The sequence below is a fragment of the Dreissena polymorpha genome, chromosome 2, assembly GCF_020536995.1.
Source record: "Dreissena polymorpha isolate Duluth1 chromosome 2, UMN_Dpol_1.0, whole genome shotgun sequence".
NCBI classification, from domain to species: Eukaryota; Metazoa; Mollusca; class Bivalvia; order Myida; family Dreissenidae; genus Dreissena; species Dreissena polymorpha.
This window is the reverse complement of record NC_068356.1, coordinates 85,851,048-85,865,080: the sequence shown is the minus strand read 5'-3', so window position 1 is coordinate 85,865,080 and position 14,033 is coordinate 85,851,048. Positions and strand designations below refer to the sequence as shown.

The 14,033-nt window shown below is 32.3% G+C and overlaps 1 protein-coding gene across 11 annotated transcripts in view; it reads left to right on the top strand.

Moving 5' to 3' along the window:
• The window catches only part of LOC127867912 (protein couch potato-like), a 127,315-nt gene extending 114,011 nt beyond the window's left edge, over window positions 1-13,304 (top strand). For 10 of the 11 annotated variants that reach the window (XM_052409420.1, XM_052409422.1, XM_052409417.1 and 7 more), the window contains 5 exons: window positions 94-218; window positions 1,734-1,803; window positions 2,155-2,324; window positions 5,310-5,550; window positions 7,846-13,304. In XM_052409420.1, coding sequence (XP_052265380.1) covers window positions 94-218; window positions 1,734-1,803; window positions 2,155-2,277 — 318 coding nt within the window. In that variant the 3' untranslated portion in view covers window positions 2,278-2,324; window positions 5,310-5,550; window positions 7,846-13,304. The remainder of the gene's footprint in view (window positions 1-93; window positions 219-1,733; window positions 1,804-2,154; window positions 2,325-5,309; window positions 5,551-7,845) is intronic. The other variant, XM_052409426.1, reaches the window with a different exon arrangement.
• Window positions 13,305-14,033: the final 729 nt, after the last annotated feature.

Genomic DNA, 14,033 nt, shown 5'->3' with positions numbered 1-14,033 from the left:
CACACACATACACACTGAAAGCATCACGCTACAAAGTATCACCAAATATCACCGAGAAGCACTGGCACACATGTTATGTTCTGTTATCTATAGGCCATGACTGGGTCTGCTACTTCCCCAGGCCTTCCCAGCGTCAATAACTCACCCTGTTCCACTCTATTTGTTGCCAACCTAGGGCAGTTTGCATCCGAACAAGAGCTAAAGGACTTATTTGGGAGGTTAGTATGGCTGCCACGATGCAAGACTGCTGTAAATGCTTTTTCGAGCTTAGGCGCTGAACTATTTTATATAGTTTTCATATATTTATGAGATACAATAGTTTAATGCTGAACCCTCAAATCAAGAACATTCAGTGTTACTTCAGTCTTGCATGTATTACCTTTCTTGGTATGTGGCAAAGAAATTCAGGCGTCAGAAAAAAGGATGTCAATGACCTATTTTATTTGATAATTGATTTTTTTGTGTGAGCTCAAATTAAAGCTGGCAATTTGTTCTGCTTGATAATATCAACAAATCAGTTTTTGGATACTCACTTCATGTTAGGCTAAGCGTTAATAGATAAATGCAAATTGTTTTAATTTTAAGTTAAAACTATGTCATGTGGATATTAAATTCAATTATATTTATTAGCATAATATCATGGAATCTTTGAAATTTTCTGACCAGTTTATAGTCAATATAATGGTAAATTGTCTCTAGTACATGTAGGTATATTCAATACAAGAAGAAAAACAAATTAACATCAATTCTAAATTATTACCCCATTATGTCTAATATGTAATGATAATTTGTCTTGACTCCTTAGAATTTTTCTACAGAATAGTGACCACATTTTTATCACAATTTCTTTTAACCCTTTCTTTTAACTTTTATTTTACAAATGATTGTCCTTAGTTTTTTGTGTATGGAACACAACTGTTATAATATTATTTCATAGTTTGTTATGCAGTTTGGAGCACAAATCTGAAACTTAGTTTGTTTTGGGTGGGAAAAATTGTAAGATGTATGGATTTCACAAGAAGCCCTATTTATAAAATGGTTACTGTTAAAATAGGATAATTAGAGATCTTGAATAAATAAATAATAGTTTGGGGGAATAACAAAAACAGAAATAACTAGTGTGTTCACTTTCACATGCTTAGCACACTAGAGTGGTCTCCCTTGTTGATATCAGTCACTGAATGAGCCTCATTCTGCGAAAACAGAGCTTACTGCATGTGCGTAAAGTTTCATCCCAAATGAGCCTGTGCTGTCCGCATAGGCTAATCAGGGACAACAATTTCTGCTTTTATTGTATTTTTATTTAAAGGAGGAATTCCTTTCCAAATGATAAACCAGTTTAGTGGAAAGAGACATTTCTGATTAGACTGCACAGGCTAATCTTGGGCGACACTTTACGCACATGCATTAAGCCTGGTTTTCCAGAAGGGAGGCTACTAGGCGTGCAGCCACGATAACATCATGTAGAATTTCACGCAAATATTATAAATTGATGTATCATGGAATGTTGGGAAGCATTTGCAATCTGTTTTTAGCACAGAACTGTAATTGCCTGTTTTTTCTTTAATCAAGATTTAACCTCTAAGCCAAATTTAAAAAAAAGTTTATTTGGAGCTAACCAATAAACCAATATACAAAAGAAAAGAGATCTTAATTTGATAAATGAAGTTTTCCAATATTTAATAATTTCATGGATATTTGTATGTTAAACCCAAATCTATTCAACATTGCAGCTTCCAGGGGTTTTCAAGATTAAAAATGTACAATAAGAATGGATCCCCCGTCTGTTTTGTAGAATACCAGGTAATTGGAATGGTGTTAATATTGTCTACAAATACGAATTTAAGAAAGCAAAGCAGTTAACGTAACTACGTTTTAGAACAATGTTTCAACAACATTTTAATAAAATCTTAATAAAAGATTGTAAAAAGATTGTTTACTTTCTTACTGCAGTGTCTAAAATCTGATACACATTTGAATATTTAAAATATATTAAACATACATGATTAATACTTCAGTAGCCAGTTCAAATTTAATCGACGTTCAATATAGTTCAACTCTTGAACTAAATTTATTGCAGTATAAAAAAAGCATACAATTCCGACTACCTGGTGTTTGACCAAAATCTGACGGCTGACATTTTTGTGTTGCTAGGAATTAAAGCAGGCAAATGAGGCCATGTCTAGGCTTCAGGGGTTTGTGCTTCTGTCCAGTGATCGTGGGGGCATTCGCATCGAGTATGCCAAACATAAAATGGGCGAAGTTGTTAGCCCATGAAACTGCAAAATAGCCGTCGAGCCGCAATTCAGATACTCAATCATGTGGTAATTATAGCAAAACAACAACAACAACACAGTATGGCAATAATTTCTTGGTTCTGATTAAAACGTTTTATCGAGAGCAAGGGAATTTTTAGTGACTTGATATGATGTGATTTGACGTGGTGATTTAATAGGTGATACTCTCATGAGATTCTGGTGCAAGCAACTCACTCGGTGTGTGTTGAACATTTCGGTTGAATCGAACACAAGTGTGGCGACTATTTCTTTGCATGTCTTTGAGGTTATCAAGAAGACAAAACTCCTTGTACAAAACTTTTGCAAGGGTTACTTTTCGAATATAGGGCCTTTGGAGTCTTGAATATCAGTCTGTGGTGGGGAAAGACAATCTGTGATTGGGCGTGAAAACTTACCATGGGTCACAAATCTTTGGGAGGGGAGGATGTGTGAAACAAGTTTGTGTGGTAAAAGGTTACCTTGGTTCGGTTTGGTAAAACACAACACAGGTTTCATATCTTTGAGGGCGTGAATTAATTTTTTAATGGCAGTAAAGGGCGTGGAAATTCTACCCCTGTGTGATGTGTGAATAATCAATCTTCCTTCCCCAACAGGTTTTTAAGTTTGCACTTTAAAATCGTGCTATCGCACATGGCATGTAACTATCTATTGTCTTCTACTTTCATTTTCTGGTGATTGGATTGTGCACCACACTCGCTTAATCTATTCCGAGAGTTGAGTGCGAGATTGTTTTATCTAGCAAATCTTGCATTGGATACAACAGTTTCATGCTTGACCATCGATTATTAGACAAGAAAACAAATTGTATCCCTCCATATTTTCCCTTAATACTAACACCTGTATATTTTCAGCTGAAATTAAATTCAACTTTGATAAGGTTTGAGTGTTGTTAATGATTGATTTAAAGAAATGTTAAACTAATTGCTATTGGTTCTTTGAAACTTTCAAAGTATAGAGCAGTCAAAAGCCTTCCTTTTCCTGTTTAGTCATTTAATTGAGCGGTGCTCTGTGAAAAGAGGGTTTAATGCATGTGCATAAAGTGTTCTCTCAGATTAGCCTGTGCAGTCCACTCAGGCTAATCAGGGATGACACTTTCTGCTTAAACTAAAGTTTTGCTAAAAAGAGATTATCTTTAAACGGTAAATACCATAAAAGCATAAAGTGTCGTCCCTGATTAGCCTGCGCTGACTGCACAGGCTAATCTGGGATGACACTTTACACACATGCATTAAACCCCCTTTTAACAGAGCACAGCCCAATCGACTTTCCTTTTGTTTAGAAACATGATTCTGCCCATATACAAATAAGTATGATATTCTTTAAAATTGTCATGGGAACTCTTTTATGATCAATTTCAGATGGTATATTAAGTTTTCCATGAAATTTATAAACCTTTTAGTTTTGAAAAAAAAAGACATTGCCATAAAGCTTTTGCTAAGTATTACATTTATTTTTGCCCTTGTCACATAGAACTTTTGCATTTAATACCCTTCTTAAATAATGTGTAAAAAAAATCATAATATATTTTTCTTACAATTTTTTCTTATTGAACAAAGATATTCTTTACAGTTATTTTTCTTCTTTGATTATATCTTCACCACTTAAGTTAAATATATAACAACAAAATTACAGGTGTCAAGTATTTTTGGGAAAATGTGGAGATCTGTCACATTTTTGTACTGTGTTTCAACTATGCAACAATGACTTGCCACCGTTTTGCTTTGATTGTTTGTGCTTTCATTTAATTTTCTTTTGGTTATTTGCAAGCATTCTTCATATTTGTTCAGAAGTTTTATCAATTCGTTTTTATTGAATTGATGACTTCCATTTTTCGTTTTATTATATTTTTACTTTTCCTATTCTTTGTCCTAAGTTCATTGTTTTGTTGCACATAATAATGCACATAAATTGTTATATATATTAATAATTGCTCTTATAATGTTATTCTATTTCATAGTGTATATATTTTATTATGTGTTGTATATAATTAACATCATATTTAATTAAAGTATTAATATCTCACAGCAATTGAAAACAATAAATTTTCTTAGTATTTTTTTTTTTTATTTCATTATATTCCTTTAAATATCTATGAATTTTATATTAATAGGAATTTCATATAAATTAAATCAATGTATCTGTACAAGTTCACATTTATATGGTTGACTTACACTCTTAATAAATAATTAATATAAAGTATTTGACTTGTTGAACTTGTCCTGTTTTGGCTCCCTCAACCGAGAAACTTCTTTTGCTATTATATTTTAAAGTTTTGTTCAAATTCTCAGTGCAAAAATGTAATCAAGATTATTTTACTTATCAGTGAATAACATGAAATGATCACTGTCAATTCATAAGTATATTTAACACACGATTATAGGCCTTCTGCCCAAAATACATTCTACTTAGACATACAGTCATTAAAGCCATCTTGCAATCTATGACATACTAACAAACTTATTTAAATTCTGCAATTCTGTCTCATATATTTGGTTAAAAAGTCATTTCCTTTACTTAATTGCTCTAATAATCTTTTTAAAATGTTGAAGTATAAACTGTGTGTTAAAAACTATTTTCTCCATGACTCGGTCATTAAAAAAGTATTAATTAAGCTTTTGAAAAATATTCATTCTCAATTATAATGCAAACTGTGGTGGTTTAAAATGTAAGCATTTGTTAACACAGTGCAAAAGAGTGACTCTGTGCGAGTCATTAGAATAGAAGTAATTCTGTCACTCAAAAATTCCCTTCTTCTAGTATCAAATGTGTGTAGCACCTCTTATACAATGTGGTGTGTTTCCTTTCATACATCGCTATTTAACTGTGTGTTTTAACACAATCTCTGGTGTGTTTTTATTTACGTAGCTAAGTGTACATATATGTGTGTCTCTTTGGTAGAATTTTACTAATTTACTATAAATTTATGATCTATCAATAGAACTATGTTATATTTTATTATGCATGTGTCATGTAAAGATTGTGCTTTTCACAGACGAATATTTGGAATTTCAGACAAAGAGACCTGAAGAAATGATGACATCACCAGCGCAATCGCCTCCCTTGTCTGTGATGTCGCAGGTGTAACCTAATTGATGACATCCATGACATCATCAGTTTGCGTGTGCATTGTCTCTGATGTCATCAGGATACTTAAATGTCATTGGCTGCCAGATTTTACAATGGGCCAATTCTTTGGCTATGTATGCTCCAATTTGAATTTTTGAACATTTTTGTGTTTGTTTTGAATGCTTTTGTATAAGGCGTAACAAAAAAAGTTGTTTGTTTCCGGTGGCCCGACCCTACCTAATTTTTTGCCGCCGGTCCTAATCTTTTTTGAGCCCAAAATTCGAAAAAAATCGGACCGCGTATTTTTCGGCGCGCTCAATAAGCGTTCAACGTTATCGGCGCCGTACATTAAACTTTCAACATAAACAAGATGGCGGCGCCCAGCGCCATTACCGGATCATTACGCATAGCGGATCACTTTGATGTTCAAGACTGCGTTTTGCGATAAATAGTTGATATTGTTAGATGATATTTTGCACATAGCATCTTCAAGGCCTATTATTTAAACGCATTGATTGAGTCGTAATTGGAGCGTCTCTTTGTCAAACATTTCGGTATGTTTTGCTGACATGTATATACGACTTTGTTGACTTCTGCATCGTTTCCAAATCGAGGTTGAACATTTTTTGTGGCCACTTGCTATAACTCTGTTGGAAAGTAAGAAGTTTACCCATTATTTTAAAGGCCATTTAGTAGTCTTTCGGCATGCAAAAGTCCATTTCAGTTTTGATTCATGTTTAAGATTTTGTCTGCGTGTAAAAATAAGACAATGTGCTGAATCAGTTAGCAACGGTAATTTTTAATCAAACTGGTGTTAAAGAAGTCTCAAACCGTTCATTGTTTTTCACCAGCACAACTTAATTACGCTACTGATCCGGTAATGGTAACTTGACTGTACTGTTGAAGGAAAAAGTAATACCAGTTTGTGTCTTTGCCAACGTTTTGACAATTTTAAGTCATTCAAATGGTCTGCAACTGACTGTTTTAATAGCTTGCTGGATGGTTTTGTAATTGGCAATTCAAGATAGCAATTTTTTTTCCACAATGGAATAAAAAGTTTAAAGATTTCATGTTTTAAAATCCTCTTTAACGACTGGGTGCATCTCTACTAAACTGTTACATTGGATCTCCAAGAAATGAATATTGCCTAGAATTATTTCTGGCAGGATTATGGTCCTTTGTCTTTTTTTTCACTTTTGAATTTATTATTACAAAATTGTGTGTGTTCAACTCCTCTGCTTGACAAATTTTGCTTCAACTTTCACAGCTGAATGTAAAGATGATCATTATGGTAGGACTTCTGACTGCAAACAGTTCAGCCATTTTTCATTTCGTCTACTGTATATATAGTGTATTTGTCTCTGTCCAAGCATAATTGTCCATGTCAAAATTCTAGTTATATTTAATAAGTAAAAATGTTATCATTTTCAGGGCAAGCACAGTCATAGTGCTATAGTGGGGGACATATTGTTTTTGCCCTGTATGTTGGTTCATTTGTTTGTTTGTTTGTTTGCCCCAACTTTAACATTTGCAATTACTTTTGCAAGATTGAAGATAGCAACTTCATACTTGGCATGCATGTGTATCTCATGGACCTGCACATTTTGAGTGGTGAAAGGTCAAGGTCATCCTTCAAGGTCAAAGATTTAGCTTCAAAGCGGCGCAGTAGGGGACATGGTGTTTCTAACAAACACATTTCTTGTTTAAATTTATAAGTATAGTTTGATACAAGAAGCATTAAATGTCTGCTTTTCTGTGCTTGGTGTGATTTGATTTTGTGCTTGTTTATTGATTTTTGTGTGTGTAATTGTATGTATATAATACAAGTCGTAATAAATTTTCTGTTCTGTTCCTGAAATTCATGGGTAGATAGACCCCACGCCACCAGTACATAATATAATCTGAAAATGTGGTCCTTTGGGAACATTAACTGCATCCAAGAAATATAAAAGCACATCCGGTTTGATTGGGTCTTTCCATGGTGATAATGTTAAATGCAACACCACTGGCGTTCCCGTAGCACTGCTTTTGAGGTATTTAATATATTATAAATAATAAATAATATAGAATACACTGCATGAACCCAAAGGACCAGAAAGTATAACAACACTGAATCCCTATAGACACTGAGGGTCAAGCTCTCTGTGACTTGTTATATTTATGCCTTTTATTGGTCATAAAATGGTATATTTAAGCCATTGCCAGAAGTCAACATTAAACTCGGAATTAAGGAAAGCAACACATTCAATATTAATGAACAGCAAGTTTTTATTTCATAAAAGCATTTAAATATAGTCATATAGCATTACAGACATCATCAAATTTATTGTACATACAGTAATACACAAAACATGAGAAGAAAATGCACCATGTACGACAATTTCTAAAAAAAAAATTATTTTTAAAAATAAAATTATTTGCCTACCTACCTACCCTAATTTTTTTGGCCATGTCAGTGGAAACAAACGATTTTTTTTTTTAGGCCTAAATATATTGGGGGAATAACAGGTACTAAGTGTTGTTGATTTTAGTTTTTTTATGAGTGTTGTTATTTGAGATATTGACCTGTTTATTATCATGTATATTTATTTTATTCAAGTGATAATTTGAAATATACTCAAAATGTTCATATGGGAGAGGTATCCCACAAAGTTTGTGTTATTATTATTGTCTATTCTATTATAAAACTTGCCTGTTGTTGTGTAATCATTGTATGATAAATGTATGGTGTCACAGTTTTAGGTTAGAAAACATTTCCTCGCAATAGAAATCATAACACACAAAAATTAAACTGCATAAAAGCTGTTTTGTCTAATTGTTTGGCTGCAAGCATAATTATTTGCTTTTTGTTACGTTTATTACTAGTATACATCTAACAGATAAAAATTTGTTCAGAGGAAAATGTAAGAATTCTTTTCTAAAATTTAAGCTTTGAAAAAGCAAAAATAAATGAATGTATGAGCAGCAAATCATCCAAATCAACTGTGGTACTGGCGGCATAAGGGAACTATCCATGTAAAGAAATGTCTTATTGTGGAACTATATACATCGCAATTAATGTGAATTATGCCTATTGCTAAATGCTTTGAAATCATAAAAGTTTATTCACTTAATCCAGCTTTTCTATTCCTGTTAATGCCACTGAATTTAGGAGGAAGACATGTACAATTATGTTATTTGCTCAATATTAAGATTAATTCAAGTAATTACCTTCTTTTATGTTGCATCTTAGTTTTAAAAAATTGAAACATATTTATGACCGTCTTTACAAATAATAACCATGAAAACATGCACAATATTTTATAGTTTTGAAATACTTCTGATACAGTAATGTTGTAAATATAACAGGAAACAGATGGGCATAATATATTTACTTATATTTTTGGTACATATTACTTATATTTATGCAATATATAGAAATATTATAATAATGCTGTTTTGTTCTGTTTTCACTGCTTAATTACTTGCATGATGTATAGGCTTTAAAACTGCATATTAATTATTCCAATTGAGAACAAAGATAAATACACAAAATGCATTTTTGTTGGTATTACACTGACAGCATAATACGTTGTACTTTTATTGTTATATGATGTTTAACATACGGATAAAACATGCCATTGATGTTCAGGGATAGGCTACTAGGAGGAAATAAAAATGCTTAATGCTTTAAAAAGAATCCGTTTTGCCGATATCAGTGAACAATATCAGTGTTATGGTCATAGTTACAGAATCTTTTGCCTTCAATTAAACTGCCTTCAAGTGATGGACAATCTTCTCATTTATCAAAGGCTGAGTTGCAAACCGTTGTATCTGATATTTAGATGTAAAGCAGATATGACACTTTGGCACTTACTCTTTGGTTGTAGCTTTTTATGCACACGCAATTTATATGTTGCTAAGTTTTGAAAAAAGGCACAATTATTCAAAAATAATGCAAAATCGTTCTTTATGTCAGTGTGTTCACTGTGTGTGGTATACACATTTTGATAGAAAATATGCATTTGACAAAGACTTATATATATCAGTATATAATTTTTTTATGTACGGTAATGTAAAATTCATCCATGACTATTTTTGGTATGTCAGATAAGGTAAAAAAAGACCTCTTAAACTGTGATTGCAAAAAACAAAATTTGTATGAAATATATTGTATCCGCCTAAGTCTTTGCAAAGTGTATATATGTGTCAAAAGAAGTGCTATTATATATTTTCTATAACTGTAAGCAACATGACAAAGGTCTCAAACCAAAATATGTGGCATAAGATTAAGATATTATCTACCTACACCACCAGTTATTAAACTCTTGATAGCTTGATGAAAAACTAGATGTCTTATCACCATCATTTCTAGAATATTCATAGTTTTGACAAAATATTAATTTACCATTTCTTAATGAACTATTTACTAAGTGAACAATATTACCCACCATAAAACTACTTTTACTACTTGGAAGAAAAATTGTTATCATGGTTTTTGTTTCAATTTCAGCTTACTTTAAAATTTCAATTTTCTCAGACTTTGTAGGGGGTTACATATAGACTAGGATAATACAAACATTGATGATGCAGTTACATGGGGTTACTCATAATTTATTCAATTACATTTGCTCAGAGCAGAAAATTGTCTGTCATGATTTTGTCTCAGTTTGTATTGGCGTGGTTTCCTTAGATATTGCTATATAGTGTGAGTGTATTAAGTCTGCTTGATAATTTTGTGACATGACCTGAAATAATTTGTTTTTATATGTGTGGTTTGTTTAGGCTTAAAAAATTTGCATGACATGGTTTTGATTTCATATCTATATCAGGGTAGAGTGATGTTACAAATACTGCATTTGTTGAGGTCTTCAGTGACTTAAATAATTTAGTCATGTTGCTAAATATTTAGATAAGCATATCAATAATATTGTTGACATTTTTAACAATGTATAAAAACTTTATTGGATTCTCTTTATGTATAATAATTATTTATACACTTTTTAAAACTTAGTTTTATTCCCTTTAACTGTCTGTCTTTAACTGGGCACATTTCACTTCGTTTCCAGCAATATATAAGCAGATGTAAATACAATGCACTGGCACTATTCCTTGTGAAAAATAATGAGATTAATTACTATATTTTTGTTCACGAATACTATCTATGCAAATAAGCTAATTGTTTTAGAATTAGCTAAACTGGGAGATATAATCATTTTGCAATACTGTTTTTGCAATAATTTCATAACTAAAATATGATGTTAATGCACTGAATTGTATGAGTCACTTACTGTTGAATGGCTTTTATGTTTTTTCAATGTTATAAACTGCATGAGTTCAAGGGAGATTAGTGTCGGTATTTTGTTTGAGTATTTATAACAGTTATTTCCCTTTGCTGAAACACTGAAACAATTTATTGCCAGCCAACAAATTTGTGAGGGCTTTGTTTAAAATTATGGTGTGACATTTTTCAATTAAAATAATTGATACATATATTTTATTTTGGGCAATCCCCGAGAAATGGCAATCTAATGGGTGAAAGTGGGAAAATAGGGAAGTTGTAATTAATTTTTATCAAATCAAAAAAAGAGTTGAACATAAACAGTTTGTGCAGGTCAATTTTTTAACTTTGACATGCAAATGCATGGTATAGTGATTTTATTGAATGCATTGAATGATTGATGTGTTGATGATAGCATCTAGTATTTATAAGTAACAATCATTCTGGTTTCATACCAACGATTAGAGAAATTAGTTTACATCCTTGAGGTCATTCAACTTTTTTGCATCATTGATATTTCTGTTGGTGTTATACATATCAAACAGAAACGTTTTTATTCTAGCTTAAGCTATGATTTGTGTAATTTTTATTTTTGATTTGTTGATCAGTTAATAGCTGAGTTATTACTGGAAAAATATAGCTTTTCAGTTTTCTTATTTGCACAAATCTAAATTCTCAATTTAAAGATTGATTTTGGTCCAGCACTGTTGTTGCTCTTTCAAAAATATTCATTCATGTGTAAAATACTTTTGTGTTTGTCTTGAAGCAGATGGTTTTGTGATTTCTCTTATAAAACATTCCAGCTCGAAATCGCAAGTTTGCTCCCCTCCCATATACCCAAGATTTAAGCACATTGTTGAAAATCACTTTTTTAAATTAAATCTTGAATATCTCAGTTGATATTGCATCTGTAGATGTTTCAGTTTGTACTCTGCTTTTAATTTTGTGAGTGAACTTTACAGTTGATATAATTTATTTACAAAATGAGTAAATGTAAAATTTGATTTACATATAAGTTAGTGTCTTTATGTTATAAATCAAGGTTGTGTTTTACATTGTGACATACATTGAGAGATTTTTGTAAAAGTGATTGTTGCTTTTTTTTTTTATCTTTATGGCGTTTTACCTGTATTCAACTATTCAGTTTATGTACAGGTCTTAATCATTCAATTGAATTGGAAAGAAAAGAAACTGAAAAACAGTGAACCAAATTTTTTTTTTAATGGATAACAGTAAGAGTGTTTGTGCAGTGCATGTACATATTGAAATTGTAAAGTAAATTTTGTATATTTTGGACTTCTGTCTGTATATTTAAGGTTTTCTTTACAAAGACATTCGTTCGGAACGTAAATGTGAAGGAACATTAGTTAATTATGTATCGTTTATTAGCTTTCTTTAACCCATTTATGCCTAGCGTCTAGAAAAAAGGCCTTGGCAAACAGCGTAGACCCAGATGAGACGCTGCATGATGCCGCGTCTCATCAGGGACTGTGCTGTTTGCTTAAAGGAATTTCTGTTAGAAATATTCTAAATATAGAAATAAATAAACCAAACATCCCTAATTTTGGAAATAAATTGATCCAATTTAGAAGGATGGGAGAGTCCACTAGGCTTAAATGGGTTAATTATATGTGTATGTATGAGAGAATGTGCATGACTTTAGTGTGAATTGTCTTGCTCAAATACTTTGATATCAAAATATTGTGTTTGCAACATGTACAAGAAAAAATCGATTTGTAGTTCCATTATAATGTTTTAAACATTGAAGTTGCATAGCATTCTAATAAACACAATTTAATACAGAGAATGTCAAAATAAGGTGAGGTAGAAAATAGCTGTATCAAAAAAAACAGAATTCCTTAATATGAGGCTATTTAACTAAAAAGTGTTTTTATGGAACTTGTCCGTGTTTGTGCATTTAAGTATTTTAAGAACGAAAAATACAGCAGAACTTTATAGTAAGCTTAAATTATCAGAATCTGTACTATTTTGTTAAACTAATGTGTTGATAAAGAAGAACAAATATGTATACTTTATGCAACATTGTTGTGTATTTTCTAAAATGCGTTTTTATTGTTATTTAAATAGGGGACCTGTGAAAATATATCATTGTTTGCAACGAAATCTTAATATATGCTACTACTTCTTGATATTCTACAACCGTGTTTTATTCTGTTGGCATACTAATATCATTACAGTATGTGTTGGTTTTGAATACATTTGAACGCAGAGTGGTTAAGTCACAAAAACTGGCCTTAACATGACTTGTTTTCGAAACATAACGTAAATTTAAATAAATATAATGGAATTGACTTCATTGTTGAATTTAGCAAAACGTTATATTAGTGCATGTTTTGTCAGATATGTAACCTTAAGATGACAACGATCCAACGTGAGACAATACACATTTGTTTAAATCTTATCTGGGCAACTAATAATGTCTGACCATGTTGTTTCGTAGTGTTTACTAACTTCTGTTTCATACGTATATGATAATATTTAAGTGTTCATTCAGTCGTGTTGACGTGGTGTTAATATATATTATAATATTTATTTATATTGACTTTTCGATGCTGTGTTTTTGGAGCGATATTGTTATATCGATATAGTTGGTAGAGTAAAACATTGTGAATTTTGATTTTTTTCTTCTTTTTGAAATGTAAATTAAAAGGTTAATGTGATGCATTGTGTCAGTCTTTGTTTTGACTCCTTTCTTGGATCAATCGTGGTACGTCCGGAATAGTCGATGAAATAGTCGTATTTTAGCTTCGCTTTGGGAAAACAGGGTTTAATGCACGTGCGTAGATTGTCTTCTCTGATTAGCCTGTTTCTCTCGCGCAGGTTATTCAGGGACGACTCTTTCCACTTGAAGGTATCTTTCGTTTTTAGGATGTCTCTAAGCAAACAAAAATTGCGCAGAATGTGTTGTCCCTGATAAGCCGGCGTTGTCTGTATGTTGTCCCTGATAAGCCGGCGTTGTCTGTATGTTGTCCCTGATACGCCGGCGTTGTCTGTATGTTGTCCCTGATAAGCCGGCGTTGTCTGTATGTTGTCCCTGATAAGCCGGCGTTGTCTGTATGTTGTCCCTGATAAGCCGGCGTTGTCTGTATGTTGTCCCTGATAAGCCGGCGTTGTCTGTATGTTGTCCCTGATAAGCCGGCGTTGTCTGTATGTGTCGTCCCTGATAAGCCGGCGTTGTCTGTATGTTGTCCCTGATAAGCCGGCGTTGTCTGTATGTTGTCCCTGATAAGCCGGCGTTGTCTGTATGTTGTCCCTGATAAGCCGGCGTTGTCTGTATAGGCTAATCTATGGAGAAACTTGATGTACATGAATTAACCCTTTGCATGCTGGGAAATTTGTCGTCTGCTAAAATGTCTTATGCTGAATTTCTAAAATTAGCATTTTCTTCG